General features: G+C 41.0%; 1 protein-coding gene across 2 annotated transcripts in view; it reads left to right on the forward strand.

The window, feature by feature from the left end:
- NGLY1 (N-glycanase 1) overlaps positions 1-23,390 on the forward strand; it is a 57,827-nt gene that overhangs the window by 21,570 nt on the left and 12,867 nt on the right. For both annotated transcript variants that reach the window (XM_061134853.1, XM_061134854.1), the window contains exons 4-8: positions 8,096-8,261; positions 15,597-15,819; positions 18,872-18,993; positions 20,158-20,303; positions 22,085-22,195. In XM_061134853.1, coding sequence (XP_060990836.1) covers positions 8,096-8,261; positions 15,597-15,819; positions 18,872-18,993; positions 20,158-20,303; positions 22,085-22,195 — 768 coding nt within the window. The remainder of the gene's footprint in view (positions 1-8,095; positions 8,262-15,596; positions 15,820-18,871; positions 18,994-20,157; positions 20,304-22,084; positions 22,196-23,390) is intronic.

Below are 23,390 nucleotides of genomic sequence, written 5' to 3' on the forward strand. Positions count from 1 at the left end.
TTGTGGCAAAGCTAATCTGGTGATGCTGAATTCTCTTAGCCTTTGTTTGTTTGTAAAACTTGTGGTTTCTCCATCAAATCTGAACAAGAGCCTTGCTGAGTCGTCTTCTCAGCTGTAGGTTCTTCCCTTTATCACTTTAAATACAGTGTGCCTCTCCCTTTTGGCCTGTGGAGTTTCTCCTGAGAAATCAGCTGATAACCTTATGGGGGTTCTTTTGTATGCTATTTGTTGCTTTTCCCTGGTTGCTTTTCAATTTTTGTAAGTTACGTGACTGTGTCTCAGCATGTTCCTCAGCTTTATCCTGCCCAGGACTCTCTGAGCTCCTTGGGCTAGGTGACTGTTTCCTTTCCCATGTTAGGGATGTTTTCAACTGTTATCCCTTCACACATTTTCTCAGGTCCTTTCTCTTCTTCTTGGGTCCCTATGGTGAGTATGTTGGTACATTTAATGTCCCAGGGGTCTCTTAGACTGTCCTCACTTTCTTTCATTCCTTTTTTTTTTTACTTTCCTTTGTGGCAATGATTTCCCCCATTCTGTCTTCCAGCTCACTTACTCATTCTTCTGCCTCAGTTATTCTGCTATTGATTCCTTCCAATGTATTTTTCATTTCAGTTAGCATGTTGTTCATCACTGTTGTTTGTTCTTCTAGGTCATTGTTAAACATGTCTTATATCTTCTTGATCTGTGCCTTCATTCTTTTCTGAGACCTTGGATCATCTTAACTATCGTTACTCTGAACTGTTTTTGAGGCAGATTGTCTATCTCTGCCTCACTTAGTTGTTCTGGGGTTTTATCTTGTTTCTTCTTCTGGAATATATTTCTGTGCCATCTCATTTTGTCTAACTTTGTTTATTTGTGGTCTCTGTTCCTCAAGCTGCAGGATTGTAATTCTTCTTGTTTCTGGTGGGTGAGTTTGGTCCAGGGGCTTGTGCAGCCTTCTTGGTGGGATGGACTGGTGACTGCCCACTGGTGAGTGGAGCTAGGTCTTTGCCTTCTGGTGGACAAAGCTTGTGTCTAGGGTTATGTTTACTTAGAGGCAACTGTGGGGTCAGGATGACTTTAGACAGCCTGTCTGCTGATGGATGGGGTTGTGTTCCTGCCCTGTTGGTTGTGGCTTGTGGTGCCCCAGCAGGGGAGCCTGCAGCCTGTTGAGTGAGGCCAGGTTTTGGTGTCGTAATAACTGCCTTCAGGAGAGCTCACGTCAGATGAATATTCCCCAGTACCTCCGCCACCGGTGTCCTTGCCTCCACAGTGAGCCATAGTCAACCCCCACCTCCCTAGGAGACCTTCCTAAACCAGCAGGTAGGTCTGGCCAAAGCTCCTGTAGAGTCACTGCTTTGCCCCAGGTCCCAGTGCACATGAGACCTTGTGTGCCCTCCAGGAGTGGAGTCTGTGCCCCCCAGCTCTGAGGAGCTCCTGCACTCAAGCCCTGCTAGCCTTCAAAGCCAGATGCTCTGAGGGCTGCTCCTCCGAAGGCCACGCTCGTAGGCTGAGGAGTGTGACATGGGGCTCAGGACTCTCATTCCTGTGGGAGAACCTCTGCAATAAAATTATTTTCCCGTTTGTGGGTGCCCCCCCCCCCCGGGAATATGGGATTTGATTATATTGTGAAAGTGTCCCTCCTACCATCTCATTTTGGCATTTTCTTTGTTTCTGGAAGTAGAATATCTTTTTTTTGTAGGTTCCAGTTTGCTTTATCGATGGCTGTTTAGCAGTTGTGATTTTGGTGTTTTTGTGAGAGGGACTGAGCCCACGTCTTTCTCTGCCACCTTTTGTCCTCTCCTGTTTATATTTTTAAATTGACACCAATTCTGTTTATTATATTCAAAACCCTTCTCTCATATCCACATCAGAGTTGGATTTGTTGCACCTTGAGGATGTTAGAGTTAAGTCAGACTTGCAAAAGCTTGAAATGCATACCTGAGACAGTGGGAGCCCACAGGGAAGCACAGCCTCCTGGCTGACCTGCTGGCTTCTTCCCCTGGCTGTGCGCCTGAGTTGGTTGATTTTTTTTTTTTTAAGACTAATGTTTCCTTTTTTTTTAAATTTTATTTATTTTTGGCTGCACTGGGTCTTTGTTGCTGCGCACAGTCTTTCTCTGCTGATGGTAAGCAGGGGCCGCTCTTCGTTGTGGTGTGCAAGCTTCGTGTTGCGGTGTGCAAGCTTTGCGTTGTGGTGGCTTCTCTCGTTGGGGTCGCCCCGCAGCATGTGGAATCTTCCTGAACCAAGACCTGAACTGGCTTCCCCCGCATTGCCAGGTGAACTCGTAGCCTCTGGACCACCAAGGGAGTCCCAGTTAGTTGATTTTTAAGCTAATTGAATCTCGTAAGACAACTTCTTAGTCTGGATCTATATGCAGTCTTTTTAAGAGAAGAAATCTATGCTCCTGTTTCCTATTTGGACAGAGGATTTAACTGTTCAATTTATTATTAACCATTCTTAAGAGTAAACTACATCTACATCCCTTTCAATAGGCAGTTGAAATTATGACAAATCTTTAAATTGACATTCTTCATGTCCATTAAAAATGATGATGTGGTATATTTTGATGTGAAGATTATTACTATGTAGGAAAAAAGGTAAAGAATTCCAAAATTAAACAATATATGTTATGTATATGTGACTATTTCTGTTTTTCTTGTTAAAAATGCTCATACATAAATATGTTTATTTTTAAAAGTTCTGGAAAACTGTACACAGTCTGATTTTTTGAGAAGTGAAATTTTAATGATTTCTTGTTATTTATACCATTCAGTATTTCCTGAAATTTTTTTTGAAACATTCATTACTGTTAAATATAGAAAAAGTGGTTTTTGTAAGAAATTTCTTTTTAAGTTGCAAATTTATTTTAGATATCATTAAAAATGTATTAAACAGAACTACTATATTTTTTAAAAAAGCAGATTCTACATGTAAAAGCCATGGAAGCAGAGGGTTGTAAAAAAGCAGAAAGAGGACTAATGGGCTTGGGAAGCCTGTCCTTTACTAAAAAAGTAAACTTACTGATCCGCTTCCTCTGCCTTTATCATGTGGTTTGACAGAAATACACATCATACTTGTTTTCTTATAGAGTCTTAAAGGTCTCTCATCAGAAACCAAATAATTGAAATCCAAGTGTGATTAGTGAAGGAAAAAATCTTTTTAATCTAAAACAGACAGATTTCATATTTTAAACTCCCATTTGTACTCCAAATAACTTTAACCGTTAAGCAGTAAACTATTGCCTTATGTCCATGGTTACCCAGCTGCTATAATTGCCATCAGCAAACTTCTATTTTTATGACTTAGTTTTTTTGGCATTGTGCCAAAGAAATAAGGCAAGAAAATAACCTTTATTGTTCAAGATCGTTTGCGTGCCATTAAATACCACAGTGAAGGGGGTAATTTCCAGAGTGAAAAATACTAAATTGAAAATAAAAATTCTTTGGCTGAGTTCTAACCTTCCCAGCAAATGAAACTCTGCTTGTGAAAAAGAAAAATAATATAACCATAAAGGTCTCATTTTTATAGGAATTCTTTCAAATGGTAATGGAAAGCAATTATTCTCCAATGAAAAATAAATAAAATAAAAATAGGCATGTTCCGTTTGCTCTGGATCAGTTCTGGTAAGACGCACTCTTTCCTGCTGTGAGTGCCCTGGGTTTCCCGCCCCAGGTCTGCCCCAGCTCTTCTTTCGTCTTTGATGGAGTAAGTGAGTCTGCCGCTGCTGAAGGCCAGCCCCTCCTCTGTGCCTGTTTTCCTCTCCTCTGCTTTCTGTGGGGTCACAGGTGGGCTGTGCAGTCGTGACCTGCCCCTTTTCTTGGAGATTCTTTTCAGTGGTTTTGAAACCTTGATTTAGGCCAGTTTTCATCTAAGTTTGGACCATTGGTGTTAGAATAGCCTGGGTTTGCAGATTCCTGGGCACACCCCAGACTGGCTGAACCAGGAGAGAGGGAACTTGGAAATCTGCCTTCTTCACAAACAGGTCAGTGGTTACAAACATTTCCTGTAAGCTCTTAGACACAAGTCAACACACAAATATCGCTAGATCCTGCCTTCTTTTATTTCTCATTTCCTCTTCACTGCAAGTTTCACCGGGAGTCCCCAGTATCCACCCCTGTCCTTACTCCTCATAGTTTTGTCTAGCAGGTTTCCACACTTTATGTGCCCCATCAGCAAAATATTTCTGAGCGTGTCCTCTTGATATGTATTTATTTGTTTATAAGTTGTATACTTACATTAGTGTGCCACTATGCTGGGTGCATGGTAAAGCGGTGTACAGAGGCAGCGAGGATGGGAGGGTTACATAGCGCCACAGGCTCAACAGGCGGGAATCTGAGCAAACTCTGGGAGATGGCGGAGGACAGGGGAGCCGGGCGGGCTGCAGTCCATGGGGTCTCTGGGCTGGGCACAGCTTAGCAATTGAGCAACAACAAAAGAGGAGGTAGGAAATAAGTAATATTTTTAATTTTAAAAAAATGATTTAGCACTATCATTCAGTGAATGTAGACCTAAGTCTATGTTTTAAATGCTCTTTTGATAATTTTGAATTTGGGAGGCTCACTTTATCAGATCTCAGCAGATTGTGTTCTTTTTTCACATTAAAATTTGTCTGTTGAAGGGGCTCATACTGAAAAAAAAAAAGACACATTAGCCCTACCATTTCTTCTTGTACACACTCCACACGTTCTTACATTGTAAGTATTAGCCTTATTGCTTAGAGGTCTTTGAAATCTTTTTTAAGTGAGGTTGAGGGTCAGTTTAGTAAAAACTACATAATATAACCTGCAAAGCCGTTGAACCGGGCACATGTGGCCTGCAGAAGCTTGAAGGAGGAGTGGGTGTGCCGCTGGGTCCCCCCGACTCCGTGCGGCCTTATTCCCGTGGGGCTGCTTCTGTAGCTGCGGAGGGGCAGCCACTGAGCCACATGCTCAGTGTTATGATGACTTGGTTTTACTTTGGGGCACAGATAATATAAATAGCAGTTGTAATATTTTCTGTCTGTATCCCAGCAGACCACTTTGTACAGCTCCTGGCCCACATTGGGACAGAACTTAAACCACTGGGTCTCCTACACTTTGTTTTCCTTATTAACACTGTTGCAGAACTAACTACTGAGATCATCGCTGATCTCCATGCCCCTAAATTTAGTGGACTTTTTTGGGTTCATTTTTACCTGACCATTCGTAGCTTTAAGCGCAACTGACCGTTTCCTGGTTTTTTTCTCCTCTTGTAAGTGGTTCGACCATTGACCCAGTTGCTCTTACTGCAAATCTGTGGGTCGTTCCGCTTGACTGCACGGTTCAGTCAGTGGGACCTGTTGATTCTACTTCCTCCGTGATTGTGAATCCATTCACTTTTCCACCACCTCTGCCCCCTCCTGGTTCAAGCCTGTCTCCCTCAGAGCTCAGCAGTGGTTCCCCTGTGGGTCTCCTGAGACCTGCTTTCTCCCCACCTCAGCCGGAAGCTCGGAGAACATGAAGCTGGCCATTTTACTCCCTTGCTTTAGGTCTCGGATAGCTCTCCGTACAGCAGGAAGAGACAGGGAAAACCTGGCTGACGCCCAGCTCAGCTTCCTGCTTGGTGCTCTGCAGATACCCTGACTTTCTGTCTGGTCCCCTTCTTTGCATGCTCCCTAGCCACCTACCTACACGTTATTCCCTCTTCACAGGAATGGTGGTCTTCACCTTTCCCTGGTCACCAGCTGCTTCTCATCCTTCATATTTTATTACAGGATCACTTCTCCAGGGAAGTCTCATTAGAGCCCCTGCCAGGCAGTTACACTGTCCTGTATGTTTGCTTTATAGCTCTTCCCCTAAATACGAATAAACTAGCTGTTATATCCCCTGTATCTAACGGATCATAAAGACTCCTAAATATTTGAGTAAATTGGCATTGTTGTAGCAATATTTGTTTCTATGTCCATAGGCTCATTATCCTGTGAGGATAATGCCCTTGTCTGGCTTGGCCTCCATTATTTTTCTATCATCTAATCATTTACACACAAACACAACAAAATTTGTTGACTTAATGTGAAGATTCCATCATTATTTGTTCGGTGTCTTTCCCCCTTAGACCATAGAGTGATTGTCTGTTTTGAGCACACATGCCCAGCATTCATATACTGACATTATAGTCAGTATTTGGTGTTTTTTTAGTCTATTTCTGCCTTTTTCTATACACATTTAATCCATTCCTATTTACAGTGATTCTAATATGTTTGAACTTATTTCAGACATTTTGTGTTATGTCCTTGTTTTTTCTTTTTTCTTCTATTTCTTTCTGTTGTTTAAATGGATCAAGTTTTATTCCATTATTTTCCCTCCAAAAGTTAGAAAGTTAAATATCCTCTTTTAGTCTTCTAATTATTGTCTTAAAATTTTTAATGCAAATATTTATTTTATATTTTTCTAGCATCTGCTCCTGTCCCTGCCACCTTTCTTATGTGATTTTGCTTTTTAATTATTTATAACAAACAGAACTTAAGTTTTACCAGTTTTTTAGTTTTTATTTAACTCGCTTCTGTTTCTTTTATCTTGGGTTCTGCTCTATGGTGTTCTATTTATTTACTTTGGTTCTGTTATGTTTTGGGGAGACAGTAACTTTTGTAATAATTTTTTAAAATAGGATTTGGGAGTGATGTATTTTCTGCATTGTTACAGATCAGAAAATGTGTTGTTTTGCTCTTCTTTGTAATTAGTTTACCTGGGTATGCATTGTATGTTCTCATATTCCCTCAGTATTTCAGAGATTTTGCTTCACTGTTTCCAGTGAGATGTCTGATATCATTGAAGGCTTTTAGTATTTTGTTTTTACCTTTACTGTTGTTATAAAATGTCACTATTAGTTTAGTCTTTGTTTTGTGTTTTTTTTTCTCCTGTTCACACTGGCTCTTTCTTTAACCCTCAGAAATTTCCCATTATTTCTTTGATAAGTGTTTCTCTTCCATTATTTTCTACTCTAGTTTCTAGATATTTCCCACTAGCTGGATTTGGGAAGTTCTGAGTTCATTCTTAGTGTCTTTGTCCTTTTGTACCGTATTGTCAGAAAACGCCTCATCTCAGTCTTGTAATTGTTTGATCACTTAACTGTGTTTGTTTTGCTGTTTGACACACCATCTGTGTTTTCTTCTTCATTTCAGTGTTTAAATTTTTAGTTTCCAAGATCTGTGGGTGTCTTTCTGTGACTCGAATATGCTCTTGAACTTCTGAAGGCAGGCGTCTTTGGGTCTCTTCTGCATTTGCTGCAGGGCTCCTTCTGCCGTTGACGCGGGTGCACCGTCTCAGCAGCGCTGGTGGTCACGGGCTCTCGGGGACCTGGGAGTCCCTGCGAGCCTGTCGGTGAGCGCTGCGTCCGGCTCTGACGACTACGGGGAGGGCAGGACATGCCACCAGGTGGGCCGTGCCAGACCAGCACGGCTTCTGAGCTGGGACGCCTCTTTCCTTTTATAAATCTAGACGTCCACCCTCACTGCTCAGAGACACGCCTTTTTTGTGGAGAAGGAGTGACCACAGTGTCCAGCTGTTCTGCTGCAGAGCCTGGCAGCCTGCTTAACACTTACTCCAAGACCCCCTCCTGCTTTGTGAAGCCTCTGGCCCATCCCTCCTCGGGATTATTTTGAGAACTTTGTTTAGTTTTATAACCACTTTCTCTAGACGGCATATTGCCATTGTTTGTTCCTTTTGTCTGTCTGTACCTGCCTTTCTTCTTTCAGGAATTTCTCAAAATTTCTGATCCCTTGAGGTCAGTCCTCCTTGCTAATGCTGTATAAAGAAAAGGAAAAAAAAAGACATTTATCAGGACTTGAAGTGGAAAGAGCTGTCAGAAGCACTGCTCAGAGTGCTGTCTTGATCCAAGCTGTGCTCAAGAGTTCAACATACCCCTGTTTAAATACATCCTCAGTAACATCTATTCAGATGAAAATACAGACTTATCTTAGACTGTGATACAGATGTGACTATCTCCTAGTACTAATTTTGTAAAGGTTTTCATTATAATTATATTTCAGTGAATCGGTACATTCCTTTATCTATGAACTCATAGAGCCAGTATTTTTTATTATATTATTTTTATAGCATACGAAGAAAAGCTAATTTCATTGTTTTCTTTCTATTAGGTTGCTGACAATTCAGTCATTCTAAAAGTTCTTCGGTCCAACATTCAGCATGTACTGGTCTATGAGAACCTTGCTCTCCAGGAGAAAGCACTGGCTTGTATTCCAGTCCAAGAACTGAAAAGGAGATCGCAAGAAAAGTTGTCTAGAGCCAGAAAATTGGATAAAGGTAATGGCTTTACAGAACCATTCATTGCTAAATATGCATCATTACTAAATCAACAAAAATGCTGAAATGGTGCCCTTTACTGTATACATTGTAAATATGTAACCCAGTTCTATTTGGATTTTTAAGAAGTACAACAGTAGTATAATTTTTTATTGCATATACCTCGTGCACACATCTGTTAAAATTTTTTAACTCAAATAATGTATTTTTAGTTTAATCATTGGCATGTGATTTTTTTAAGATATAATATCACCAGAACTTCAGTCCATGAAATATGTGATGGCATTATTAGTGAATTTTAATGTGAATCTGAGAAAAAGCTTATTCAGAATGAATTCGTGTGATTTGACCACTGACTCCCTTTAACTGGCAGTTACTGATACAGCATATACATGTAGAAGCCGACTACCTGGGTATGAATTCAGCTCCACCTCTCACCTTGAATCACTGAGCAAGGAATTTCATCTCCCTGCTACAGTTTCTTCATTTGATAATAGGAATGATAATTCTCAGAAATAACTATAATAGTGCATGTGAATGGCTCAGAACAATGCCTGCCACATTCATCAACCAGTACTTTGTTGTCTTCATTAATAGTCTTAAGGATTTTAGTTGTTAAATTTTTCCAACTTCAGCATTTTTACTTTGAATTTGTATTCAGTTATTTTTTTCTGTGAACTCATTTCCTAATACTATATTTTCTAGAGGAGTTCAGTAATATTCTTTTGGTGGTTGATCTAGTATGCAATAACCATTTTTGTTTTTCCAGTTTAAAAAACTGTTATTTTACATTGAAGCAGAGTTGATTTATAATGTTGTGTTACCTTCAGATATCCAGCAAGGGGGTTCAGTTGTGTGTAACACAATATGTCCACTCTCTTAGAGTATTTTCCTATTTATATTATTACAGAGTATTGGGTAGAGTTCTGTGTGCTGTACAGTAGGTCTTTGTTTATCTATTTTATATCTAGTGGTGTGTGTATGTTAATTCTGAGTTTCTAATTCGTCTCTCCCTTACCTCCACAAGCATTATACAGCTTCCTGTATAGTGCAGGTAAGTTTTAACAGAATGTCTCAATTCTTCCTTCCCATCCCTTGAGACTCTACCATCCTTCATTTCACTGAACTAGACACTAGTCACCCAGTAGACTAAGAGTGAGAAAAATGACAGATTTTATGTTTACCTTCATTCATTCATTCTTTGGACACTCTTCCAGTATGCAGGCCTGAGTTTTCTTCTTTTTGAAGAACAACCTCTTCTACTGTTTGCTTCAGGGCAGGTATTCTGGTAGAGAAGCCCCTCAGTTTTTCTCTACCTGGGAAAGTCTTTATTTCTCCTTCACTGTTGAAGGTTAATATCACTGGGATGTAGAATTCTAGGTTGGTGGGGTTTTTTCCTTTCTGTCAGTGACACTTGATTCTCTTTGCTGTTGCCTGCTTGTGTATGATGATAAGTCTGCTGTAATTTCTGTCGCTGTACTCAGGACCGTCTCCAACCCCACCCCAGCTTCATGCAGGATTCTCTCCCTGTTCATTTTCTTCAGTTACAGTATGACAGACCTGGATATTGTTTTTTGGTATTTATCCTACTTGGTGTTTTCTGAGCATCCCAGATCTGTGTTTTGGTGTCTCATTAATTTTGGAAGATTCTCGGCTATTGTTACCTCAAATGTCTCTTCTGCTCCTTTCTGTCTGTTTTCCTTCTGATACTCCAAAATAGGGTGTCCTGTTATACTCTTATTTATCAGCTGTTTCCACCTTTGTTTGAAGTGCTAGGCCATTATGAACACCCCCCCCCCCCCCATCATTGCATGTTCTGGGTGTTTTGTTCCTTTGTTTTCTTTCTCTTTCTCTTTGACTTTCACTTTCTGGTGACCTGTCTTCAGGCTCAGGGATGCTTTCCTTGGCTGTGTCCAGTCTGCTGATGAGCCCATGGAAGGCATTATCTCTGTAACAGAGTTTTTGATTTCTTCCCATCCCTCTGCTTACATTGTGCATTTGTTCTTACATGTTGTCTCCCTTTCTCATTAGAGCCCTGAGCATGTTAATCATAGTTATTTTAAATTCCCTAATTTCAAAATCTGTGCTGTATGTAAGTGGTCCTGATGCTTGTTTTATCTCTTCAGACTTTTTTCTTGTATTTTAGCCTGCTTTGTAATTTTCTGTTAAAAGTTGAATACAATGTGTTGGGTAATGGGACCTGAAGTGAAGAGGCCTTTTGTGGAAGGCTTATGTGTCCACTTAACTCTGAAATGGGCACGTTTAACTACAGTGTTTAACACTTGCTGTGAGTGTTGGGGCCTTCAGGTTCCTCTGGTGTTCCTGGGGCCCCTCTGTGGTCTCCGAGCCTCCCTGAGGAGGACTCCTGAGCTCATCTCCCTCCTGCAGATGGCTTCATATAATCATGCCCTGTTGCTGTACTGGGGTCCTGTGGATGGCGAGGCGTAGGGGAGGAGCATCCTACAGACTTAGGGCTAGGTCTCGGTGTTGTAGGGGCTCGTGTGCAGGAGCCGGGACATCCCCACAGTGAGACAGGAAGGCCAGAGGGGCCTCGGGTCAGGGAACTCTAGAGCTTTAATGTGAGTAGGGAAGAAGGAACGCAGCAGGTAGTGTGCATTGGTATTGTGAAAATCAGAAGAAACTGGGCTTTTGTTTTTTTAAGTTTATGAAAGATACGTTGGATTTACAGCCTGAGATGCCAGAGGACACGTGAAGGCAGGGATGAGGGACTTTCCTGCAGGGAGCAGTGTGCGTGGGGCAGCAGCGGCAGGCATCATGGGGAAGGGTGCACGGCGCTGTCTGCTTGTGTCAGGTCGGCGGAGACACATGAGGCAGGCCAAGACCATGTTTTGTTTGACACTGAATTTCAGGCAGAGCAGAGCACACTGAGTTTATATTTTTAATCTTTCAAAAAAGAGTTAGAGGTAAAATGAAGCAAAGGACTTTTAATGAGGTTTTGAAGTAGAGAATAAGGACCAAGGAAATTTGAAGGATGAACGCATCTTAGAAGGCTAATGCTATGGCGTTCATATGATTGAACTTATAGCAGAAGTGTTAAATAACCTGTTCACTAGGCAGGAAGAAATAAGATGACTTCTCAGGAAAGGCAGATGTTCTTGATGACTTAAGTCAGAGGGTTAGGCACTGAAGCATTAGCAAGGGGAAGACAGAGGGTGCCCTTCAGGAAAATCAGTCCAGCAGTCACTTGTAAGATAAAGAGAATCAAGAGAGTACACGGAGAGAAGAGTTCAAGCACAGCAGTAATAGAATTTCCCTAAGAGGTAAGAAGGCACGCAGGGGCTGCGACTGCAAGGGAAGCAATGGGTGTGTGTTGCTGGGGTGTTTGCAGGGGGTCAGACATGGCGTCAGGGATATGGAAGGAAAATGTGCAAGAGGACTGCCTCGTTCTGAACTGCAGTCAGTATGGGCAGGCTTTGAAAGATGAGGGGTCTGCGTTCAGGGCCTGCTGGACGTCATCCAGGCTCCCACGTGAAAATGGAGGCCTGGAGCTGTTTTGGAAGTCACACCTTGACCTATACTTCACAGTGACAGGTGAAGCCTTGCAAGTGAGTGAGATTACCCAGGTTGAAAAGACAAGGCAGCGGGGAGAAGGGGAGGATTGTGAAGGTTCTAGAAAGAAAGGTAGCATTGGAGGGTATTTACACTTACATTAATTTATATTAAATGACATTAAAAATTGAGTTCTTCAGTTGCATTCAGTACATTTCAAATACTCAGAAGTCATCATTAGTAGTGACCCTATTGGATAGTGTAGGTATGAATTATTTCCATTGTTACCAAAGTTCTGTCGGATGGTTGCTGTTCTGACCTGTCTGAGCTCTTAACCTGCACAGACAGGACTCTGCTTGGACTTCTCTGAGTCACAGTTAAGGTCTTACATAACCAGGGAGCCCTGACCCTCTCTGTGTGATGTGCGTGCTGCTAGCTGGGAAGCCGCACCATATCCCGGGAGGACTCGGAAGCAAAAGTGTGCTGTGTTCCTTCCCCCCTCCCATCCTGACTGTGACTTTGCTGAGCAGTAATGACTCTCAGTGATACCATGAGGCTTGTCAGTTCACTCAGTTTCTGTCATTTATTCCAGTATTTACTGAGCGCCGAAGAGACAGTGGCACACAGAGTCCCTGCTATTGAGGGTGAGAAAGCCAGGGACACCTGCTCAGCTCGGGTGGGTGGGGAGCCGCACGGGGGAGCCAGGCCAGGACGACGGGGGAGAGAGCACGCAGGCTGCTCTTGGGGGAGGGTCGTCAGGAAAGCGTCCGCTGATGCAACGATTCCTGTTGTGGTGGAGGCCCTGCCAGCTGCACGGGCCCCCTGAGTGGGCGTGAGCTCGGTGGGCTCAGGGGCTACAGACGGGAGATGTGGCTGCAGCAGCAGGAGCACGGCCGGACACGGTCAGGGAGACGAAGAGGATCTGTTAGCGTCCTCCTCTGGCTGCTGGCGCAGGTTATCACAAACTCGGTTCCTTACAACAACACAAGTGTACTGTCTCACAGTTGTGGAAACCAGAAGCCCATCATCCACATCCCTGGGCCAAAATCAGGATGTCGGCAGGGCCACGCTCCCTGGAGGCCCTAGGGAGACTCTTCCCTGCCTCTGCCAGCCTCTGGTGGCCACCTGCAGTCCTTGGCTTGTGGCTGCATCACTCCCGTCTCAAAGACCAACATCTTCAAATCCTCCTCCTCTTTAAAGTCTCCCACTGCTTCCCTCTTGAAAGGATACATGTGATGCATTGAGGGTCCATATTTAGTAACCTGGGGAATCTCCTTGCTTCAGAGTCCTTAACTTCATCATATCTACAGAGGCTTTCTTTTTTTTTTCCCTTCATGGTGACATTCACAGGCTCAGGGGTTAGAATGTATATGTCTTTGGGGGGCCATTTTCAGCCTCCGCCTGGGCCAGCTGCAAAAATAAGAGAAGAGACTTTGGGTTGTATTCTGAATGAGATGGAAAATCATTGGAGAGTTTCAAATGACATGAGCTGCCTTGTGTTTTTAAAAAGATCACTTTGCTGTAGGGGCTCAATGGAGAAGCAGAATGGCAGTGCTGTTTTTCCAAAAGTTCATTTTTAGAAATGAACATTCACCAATATCTCTCTGTTGAGAAGTTTTCACGTTGTACAGGAAAGGCTAAACTCTTCTTGCCAGTCAGTCTACCCTCTTACTCCACACTTAAGAGTGGTGATCATGTGTTTCTTTTCATATCTTTTTCTGTTTATTTACATCCGTAAGTAGTTATATATAAGAATAAACAGCTTATGTTGCAGAGTTTACATAAAGCAGGTCATCCCTTATGTATTCAGCCCCATGGTGTTTTCCTAACATGGCTTGGAGGTCAGCTGCCCTTCCCCTAGTGCTCTCAGCGTGCGTGCATTGTCACTTACACTGTGTCCCAGTGTTCCGCTGCCGGACATTGAGAGGGGTTTTCCTCTGTTCTAAGGGCTTCTGCAGGGAAAATCCTTGTACAGCAGGCCTGCCTACCTGAGGAATGTTTCCCTGGGATGGATGTAAAAGTATCACAGGCATGTGATGCTTCTGTACCACAGGGGGTCCCTGGCAAACAGACTGTCTTACAACTTGTGACAGAAGTGTCTGGGAGTGTTTGTTTGCGCTTAATGAAATTACTGAACTTTCTTATGGACTTTGCTGATTTTTCTAATGACTTTGTGAATATTCTCACTGATTCATAGACATTCTTTATATATTCTGGATACTTTGTTAGATGCATTACATTTTGCTCTCAGTATTCTTTAATTTCATTTACTGTACCTTTTGAAATTCAAAAGTTATAAATTTTAATTAGAAAATTATTTTTACAGTTGGTGTTTTGTTTTCTCCCCCAAAGATGTAAACATAAACTTCTACTTTTGTAATATTCCCGCTGTATGGTGTTTATATATATATGTGTTAGAAGGAATGGAGGAGGAATCTGGTATCTGGACAGCTGCTTCTCCCAATACAATTTGTCGAACAGTCCCTCCTCTTAGAATTGCTTTAAAGGCTAACTTTATTAAATACTGTGCATCACTTAGAAATCTGTCTTTCAGGACTCTTTCTTTTATTTCATTCTTCTGTCTGTTCTTTACCAATATCACAATATTTTATTTAGAGTTTTTTAATGTGCCTTGAAGTACTATAGACAAATTTATCTTAAAAGTTGACTGTTTTGTGCATTTCTTCTTTCATGTGAATTTCTTGCAGTTGGCCTGTCAAATTTTATGAAAAATTATTTTCTAGTGTCACTTGGGATTTCATTAAAGTACAGGTTGATTTGTAGAGAATTAACAACTTGAGAATATTGTTTTCCCACTCAAGAACATAATATGTTTTGGCTTTTTAATTAATTAATCTCTGTAGTTTTTTTTAAATTTTTTTAATAATTTTGAGATATATAAAATATAAATACAAAAATAGAGTATAATAGATTCAGTACCTGTGCCCAGCATCAGATTTTATTAGATCTTAATATTATGCTGTATATTTCCTTCATATATGTGTTTTTTAACTATTTAATAGTAAAACATTAAAGACAGGAATGAGAGACCCATCCATGTCTCCCAGATTCTTTTCCTCTCTCCTTTTCTTCTTCCCAGAGATAACACTGCCTTGAATGTGGATAGAGACCCTTTTATTTGATACAGTGGATATAATATGATATATCATGTTTACTTGCAAGGGTTGTTATAAATATTGTAAACATGGTTGTGCTTTTATGTGTTTTGTGGTAAGTGTTCTCAGATGAATTACATTGTACAATAGAAGCACTAATAGTAGAAAAGCTAATAGGATGATTTTTAATATGTTTAGAATTCTGTGATTTCTGCCTATAATTTTGTGATTGTTTCATATTTACTTGTGTTTATGTCTGATAACAGGTTTAATGCAGTCATTTAAAAATGTTTTTCAAAATCACACTTCTGTTTTGGGGGGGTGGTAAAGTAGGAAAGGAAAGCTTTATTACTTTGCTAGGCAACAGGGGAACACAGTGGGCTTCTGGGAAAAATTGTGTCCCCAAAGTCAGACTTACTTTCTTACTTTCCACGTACATGACGATCCCTGAGAGCTGGCCGTGCTGAGTGTGGTGTCGGTCAGAGGACACAGTACTCAAGCCCGACGGCTGTGAGTGTGCCGTGGACTGTGCCATTGTGTGCCTGCCTCACAGTGCACTGACAACTCTGTCTGCATCCTCTCGTGAAGACCTTTTAGGTAGTCTTCTGTTTTCATTTATTTCAGCTTCATATTTGAGAACAAAATGTATGTGGGTGTTTTCAGTTTTTTTCTGCTTTAGGTCTTACTCAGTTCTGTTCTAACTTTTCAGGTACTAATGTAAGTGAAGAGGATTTTCTTTTGCTGGAGCTTTTACACTGGTTTAAGGAAGAATTTTTTCACTGGGTGAACGACATTGTGTGCAGTAAGTGTGGTGGCCAGACTAAGTCCAGAGGCGAGTCATTACTCCCCAGTGATGATGAGCTGAAGTGGGGTGCCAGCAGAGTAGAAGACCACTACTGTGATGCGTGCCAGCTCAGCAACCGATTCCCACGGTGAGCGTCCGCTGACGGTGAAGGCAGAGCAGTCCCTCATGGGATGGTTAGAAGAGCATTTTATTAAACCAACTTCTAATCTTCACTTTTGTTATTAGAAGTATATTCCTCCAGAACAGGGGTCGGCTAGCTGGGCTGACAGGCTCAGTCTGGCGCACATCCTGTTTTTGTGCATGAAGTTTTACTGGAGCGCTTCTGTGCTGCTTTGTTATCGTGGTCTGTAAGTGTTTTCATGTCACAGTGGCAGAGTTGAACACTGGCCGCAGAGACCGTATGGCCTGCACAGCCTAGAATATTTGCTGTCTTGGCTTTTGTAGGAAGAGCTTGTTGACTGTTGAGTATTGTCCTAGCAATTTAATGCTATAAATTGGGAGTTTTTCTTCTTTTAATACATAAATTTTAACTTTCTGATAACATTAATAATAATACTGATAGCACATAAAAAATAATGCTAAAAGATTAGAATAAAACTAATCTCTGTGATGTGATGGTAAATACAGTGCTGCACTTAAATCATCAGATGGTAATACGGAAGGTGAAAGTATAGTTAAAGACTGTCATGTTTTATGTAATTTTTTGAAACTAATTTTATTTTTCCTTTTTTATGTTTATTGTCATGATATTATTCATTGAAGCATGCTTGGCATACAACATTACATTATTTTCAGTGTCCAGCATAACGATTTGATATCTGTATACATTGTGAAATGATCAAAGTAAATCTAATTGCTTTCGGTTGTTATACAGTTAAAATTTTTCTTTGTTATGAGATCTCTTAAGATTTTTAGCAGTTGGTGGGTGAATGGCTAAAGAAGATGTGGTGTTATATATACACAATGCAATTCTACTCAATCATAAGAAAAGAATAAAATCTTGCCATTTGCAACAGTATGATGGACCTTGTGGGTGCTATGCCAAGGAAATAAGTCACACAGAGAAAAACATGTACTATATGATTTCATCTGTGTGTGGAATCTAGGACCAGAGCAAATAAACACACAAAGCAAAACTTAATAGATACAGAGAAAAAAGATGGGTGGTTGCCTGGTGGGAAGGGCATGAAGGGAACCAAGTATAACGTCCAGAAATAAAGTAGTCCTGGGGGCATGATGCAGTGTGGTGTCTGTACACAGTGCTGTTGTATCGCATCATATTTTATTTTTAATAAAGAAGTTTGGTGCCTCCCCTGCCATCCAAACCTACCCTCATATCTCTTAATTTTAAACTAAAGGAATTGGAACTTTTCTGTTAACTTTTCCCATCCTTTAATATACAAGTCTCTTATTAGATATTCTTAATTGACAATATTATAAAATATGGTTGTGTCATCAGGTAAGAAAAGATAGCAAGTTTTTCTTTTTTTTTTAAGCAAGTTTTTGAAATACCTGATTTTAGGGGCCTCAGTACTCAGTTCTATCCTAAGGGAGAATCAGTCCTGTGATATACAGAGTCCAAGATAAACAGAATCCAGTATCCAATAATTATCTATAATTAACAGTTGTTTCTTCATTCAGCATATATGTGCACAGGTACTTGCAAAGATCTGAAGATAAAAATATATATTATTATAGGTAAATTGTCCTCATTAACTCTAGGCTATGGGTATGGACTGACAGTGCATGGGGTGGGGGCAGAGGCTAGGGGATACAAAGGTATTTGTACCTTGTTGTCCTTTTCCCATCGAATCGTGCGCTCGTCTTGGCTGTTCTCTGTGTACGGTTGGGAGGATGGACACTACTCATTAGAGCCTGTGGCCTTTCACCTTAACACAAGCAGTGTTGAGGCATGGAGGCACAGGACGCCCTGATTTGCTGCTGTTACTTCCTCATGTAAAGAGACCACTTGTTTCAGTAACTACATTACCTAAATTATAAATTCATTTCACTTAGCGCAAGCCAGAGCATCTGCTTGATTGAAGACAAGCTCGTCACTGCTGAGCCAGTGCACTTGTGAAGCTGTGTCCTTCCCACCCGAGCTCATGGCCAACATTTCTGCTCAGCTGGGCGCTTTCCCTGTGTAGCTTTATCAGCCCCAAGTTCCTTCTCAAACATAATATGCAAAATTTGATGTTCTTCAGCTTTATGGTAATTTTAGAACTGGAGTAACTTTTTTTTGCTTCACTGTGTGGCTTGCAGGTTCTTAGTTCCCTGACCAAAGATTAAACTTGGGCCCCAGCAGTGAAAGCACCCCGCCCTGACCACTGAACCATCAGGGAAATCCCTGGAGTAACTTTTTAAAGAATGTGGCAAATACATTTCAAAAAACCACTTCCAAATTAGCAAGCACCTTCAAGTGAATTGGAAGAATAAAAGTGTAATCCAAATGATCATTAGAAAGAAAAATAGTGTTTTAAGTATTAATAAAATTGAGTTCAGCTAAGCTTTCAAATCTTTATTGAGCAGTTTGTTTAAGTACAGTGAGATAATTATACCACCTGTTAGGCTAACACTCATGCTTAAAGCAGATTTCGCAGAGAATCTCTGCCTGTCCTGCAAGGCCCAGTTCAGATGCAGTCTCTCCTGCCTGAACCCTGTCCTGTAACACCGATTCTGACCTGTTGTGTAGCTTGTGTCATGTCCTGCCGTGTACTAAAATTATCTATGTTCTGTCCTTTTCTCTCTCAGGACCGTAAGCTCCTGAAGGCTATGTACCAGTGTTTAGTCACTTTCACCCAGGATTCTAGCATAGTGCCTCACACATTCTAGACTCTGTAATCGTTCTTTAAGAATATGAAGTTAAGAAATATTACTGTTTAGCACAAAGGTGGCTTCCCTGGTGATTCAGACAGTAAAGAATCTGCCAGCAATTCAGGAGACTCCAGTTCAGTCCCTGGGTATGGAAAATCCCCTGGAGGAGGAAATGGCTACCCACTCCAGTATTCTTGCCTGGAGAATCCCATGGACCGGGGAGCCTGGTGGGCTACAGTCCATGGGGTCACAGAGAGTTGGCCATGACTGAGGGGCTAACATACACTTTCTTTCAATGTAAATTCTTTAGAATTCTTGGTATTGATAATGAACTGGCACTTTTTGTTGTTGCTACTTTGAACCAGGTATAATAATCCCGAAAAGCTTCTGGAGACGAGAAGTGGGCGGTGTGGGGAGTGGGCCAACTGCTTCACGCTGTGCTGCCGCGCCCTGGGCTTTGAAGCCCGCTACGTCTGGGATTACACAGGTGCGGGGCGTTGGGGGGGCGGCGCTGAGGCTGGGGTGCACACTCCCCTGCCTTGTCAAGGTCTGAGGCTCCGTTTGCCTTCTGTAAGATAACAGGTTTTTTTATGGGGAGCACAGGATCTTTTTTTTCTTTTATGGCTAGTACTTTGCATCATAAATATTCTTTAACAATTTGGAGGACACCATGCCATTTTTAGTCATGCTATTTCTCTTTGGATAGGAACATGTGCAATAATGTTCTGTAGAAATTCTTTATTTTTGGAGAGATTACTATAAAAGATTTAGTAATTTTAACTCAGTAGACAATAAAAATATAATAAAAGCCATTGAGATTTATATTTCTTTATTTACTTATAACGTGTGTCACTTACATGTTCTTAGATTTTTTTCACTTGTTTGTTTCTGTTGTTTTCTTAGGGTAAAATGAAAGCTTCACTCAATAGTTACTTTTTTTTTTTTCCACAATCAAATAGAGACCATGAATAACCAGACATCCACTGTTGGATCTCTGCTGGTCTACAGTTCCTTCACATTAGCAAGCTGTGTGTATTGGCCCCATGGTTTTTGTTTTTTGCTATTTTAATTTTTTAAGTTTTACATTTTAATACTCATGGGCACCATAATTTCCAAGTACCATGGGCTGCTCGATTGCTATGTGTTTTTTTTTTTTTTTAAAGGATGATGTATTGTTGCTTAGTGGAAATTTTATTGATCATTTGTTAATATTTATTTATTGGCTGTACCACCCAGAATGCAGGACCCTAGTCCCCTGACCAGGGATTGAACCCATGCCCCCTGCAGTGGGAGCACGGAGTCCTAACCACTGATCCACCAGGGGAGTCTCAGCTCTATGTTTTTGATGCTGTTGTTTAGCTTGTTTGCCCCTTTTAGAGTTATACCTCACATTATTTCTAACCAGACCTAACACTGACTCTATTGAAGTAGTTTCCAAGACATTTTCCAAGATTCCAGGGAGAAATTAGAACAACCATTCTAGAGTCTTGTATGCCACAGAATGGTCAGGCTCACTCATTAAGTTCAGAGTTGCTTGATGCTGTGTGGTTCTCCTCTTGGGTGTGTACAGTTACCGAAGGTCCTTCTGGTTTTATACACTGAGCTTTTGTTTCCTGCCCCGCTGCCTCTCGCCTGCCCGTCACGTGTGTAGACCATGTCTGGACGGAGGTGTACTCGCCATCTCAGCAGCGCTGGCTGCACTGCGACTCATGCGAGGACGTCTGTGACAAGCCCCTGCTCTACGAGGTCGGCTGGGGCAAGAAGCTCTCCTACATCATTGCGTTCTCCAAGGACGAGGTAGGACATGGGGGAAAAATTGCGTCCTAAGAGTAAAATTACTTTGCTCTTTTGACAGCTTTTGAAGGTATAATTGACATAGACTAATCAGCATATATTTGAAGTTACAATTTAATAAGCGTTGACCTGCATCCACGCCCCTGAGATACCTTTGCAGTGGAGTCGTGAACACACCCGCCATCCTTGCAGTGTCCCTGTTGCTTCATCTTCCCTCAACCTGGCCGCTCTCCCTGCAGTCCCCCACAGCTGCTTTGTGAGACCATAGATGAATCTGCATTTCTAGAGTTGTGTATAAGTGGAATCATATTTACTGTTTTTGATGGGGGGGTGCTTTTATCTTACTCATCATAACTATCTTGAGATTCCTCTGTGTGTTTTCATGTATCAATAGTTTATCCTTTTCATTGCTGAGCAGTATTCCACTGTATGAATATACCATGCTTTGTTTATCCATTCGCCTGTTGATGGACATTTGGGTTTTTTCCAGTTTTTTACTATTTCCAGTGCAGCTGCTATTGTCTTTATATGACAATATAAAGGCACAAGTCTTTGAATGAGCATAGCTTTCTTTTTTCTTTGGTAAATGCCTACAAGAGGAATGACTAAATCACATGGTGAAAGTGAAAGTGAAGGCGCTCAGTTGTGTCCAACTCCTTGTGACCCCACGGACTGTAGTCTGCCAGGCTCCTCTGTCCATGGCATTCTCCAGGCAAGAACACTGGAGTGGGTTGTCATGACTTTAACTTTTTAAGAAGTTAGCTCAACTATTTTCCAAAGGAGTGGTGCCATTTTTATATTCTCACCAGCACTATGTGAGGATTCCCAATTTCTCCATACTCTTGCTGGCAGTATGGTCTGACTTTTTCTTGTTGGCCCTTTTATTAGATGTGCAGTGACTTCATTTGTATTTCCTCAAGGATGAATACTGAGCAGCTTTTTATGGACTTGTTTGTCATCCATTTCTCCTCTTTACCCATTTTTTTTTTTTAATTGGGTGGTTCATTTTCTTATTCTTGGGTTTTGAGAGTTCTTCATATATTCTGAATACAAGTCCTTTTTCAAATAAGAGCTTTGCAGAGATTTTCTCTGTGTTTGGCTTGTCTTTTTAATTCTATTAATGATTTTTGAAGAGAAGAAATAGATAAAGTTCAGTTTATCGTTTTGTCCTTTTGTGGATCTTTTTTTTTCTTTCATTGTGGATCTTTTTGATGTTACATGTAAGAGATGTTTGCCTATCCCAAGCCACAAGGATTTTCTCCTAGGTTTTCTTCTGGAAGTTTTAAGTTTTACATTTGCATCTGTGATCCATTTTGGGTTACCTTTTATGTATAGTCCAAGGTGTGAGTTGAAATTCATTATTTTGCATATGGATAATGAATTGTTGTAGCACCATTTGTTGAAAAAAATTATTTTGTCTACTGAATTATCTTCGCACCTTTGCCAAGAAACAGTTCTATAATGTTTATATATATATTTATCATTTAGATATTCAGTACAATAAAATGGAGTTTTATTTTTTGAATTTTATGAGATCAGCTTTGTAGATAAATTCTGATAGCTAATTGTTGGGAAAATTTTATCTCCTAATCAGTCTTCCTTGGATGTGTACCAGTTAGAATATGAGTAAAAAGCATGTTTGATTTTTTCTACAGATTCAAAAATTTTAATGAAAAGATTAGCATTTAAAAATTTCTATTTAAGAATTACATGCATTCTAGGTGTTTAGCAAATTAATGTTGATGGTTGTAATCTTGTTAAATATTTGTGTCTTGTAATTCGAGGTGGTTGATGTCACTTGGCGATATTCTTGTAAACATGAAGAGGTAATCTCTAGAAGAACTGAAATTAAAGAGGAATTACTTAGAGAAACTATTAATGGACTTAATAAGCAGGTATGTGATGGGTGTTTGTCATTTTTGAGAGGACATTTGAAATTTTTTATATAATCAAGAATAGCCATTTTTTAACCCATTGCAGTTCTTTAAGTAGTATGCAAACAAAAATATTTAAATATGTTAAATGTCTTTTTTCATTAAACATTTTGAGGACTCATTTTAAATATTGTGGGTGGGTGTTTTTTTTGTTTGTGTGTTTTGTGTTTTTTTGCCTTAAATTGTCACATCTCAAAGTGGAAAAAAAAAAATCAATTCAATATATGTAATACTTGACATAAAAAATATTTTGCCTTGGATGTCCCTGGAGGTCCAGTGGTTGAAGACTCTGCTAATGCAGAGGGCACAGCCTCAATGCCCATGTTCCCTGGTCAGGGAGCTGAGATCCCACATGCTGCCAGGGGCGACCAAATAAGTAAAAGTCTTTACCAATCCTCCTGTTTAAAAGAAATATATATATATATATATATAGCGCCTTATTTTTCTAAGTGTCACTTGAATATTATTACATGCGATTATCCTTACATGTATCTACATGGAGAAATTTCTGAAAGAAGGCACAGGAAATTATTAACTATGCTTATTTTTGAGGAGAACTAGGGGTCCAAGAGGGAAGTTTCAGCTTTGATTTTATACTCCTTTTGTGTACTGAAATTTTTTTTACTGTATATTTGTATATTATTAGTATTTTTCATGATTTGAAAAACAACTAAGTTTGCATCTGGCAGGCAGTTAGAACAGGCAGATCACCTTACAGTGGTTGAGAGCCAAGGTGAGTCTCCTCCTACTTGGACTTCTGCCATGCCCCTAGTGTGCAGCCTTTCTGAGGGCCTCAGCTGAATCCTTGGAGTGTTTGCTGGAGCCCGGGGAGGGCCTGGACTCGGGGGCCGGCTCCCAGCGCTGGCAGCGCTGCTGTGTCCGTGCCCGGCGTCTCAGCCCACCCGCCTCTGGGAGCGTGGCTCCCCGTGCCGCTTGGTAGGCGGCAGGTGCCTGGCAGGGAGTTCAGTTGGCCTCAGTTTGCTTCGTCCCTTGGGCAACCGTGGTAGCTTTTTGTTGCATTCAAGCAGGTGTAATGTGTGTGTGGTCTCCTGCTTTCCTCATCTTCTCAGCAGGATAGCTGGTGTTACTCAGAAACAGAACCTTCTGCCTCTGTTTAAAATCTGGGCCAATAGAAGACATGGAAGGGCTTCCCAGG

Source organism: Dama dama, chromosome 32, assembly GCF_033118175.1.
Source record: "Dama dama isolate Ldn47 chromosome 32, ASM3311817v1, whole genome shotgun sequence".
Taxonomy (NCBI): Eukaryota; Metazoa; Chordata; class Mammalia; order Artiodactyla; family Cervidae; genus Dama; species Dama dama.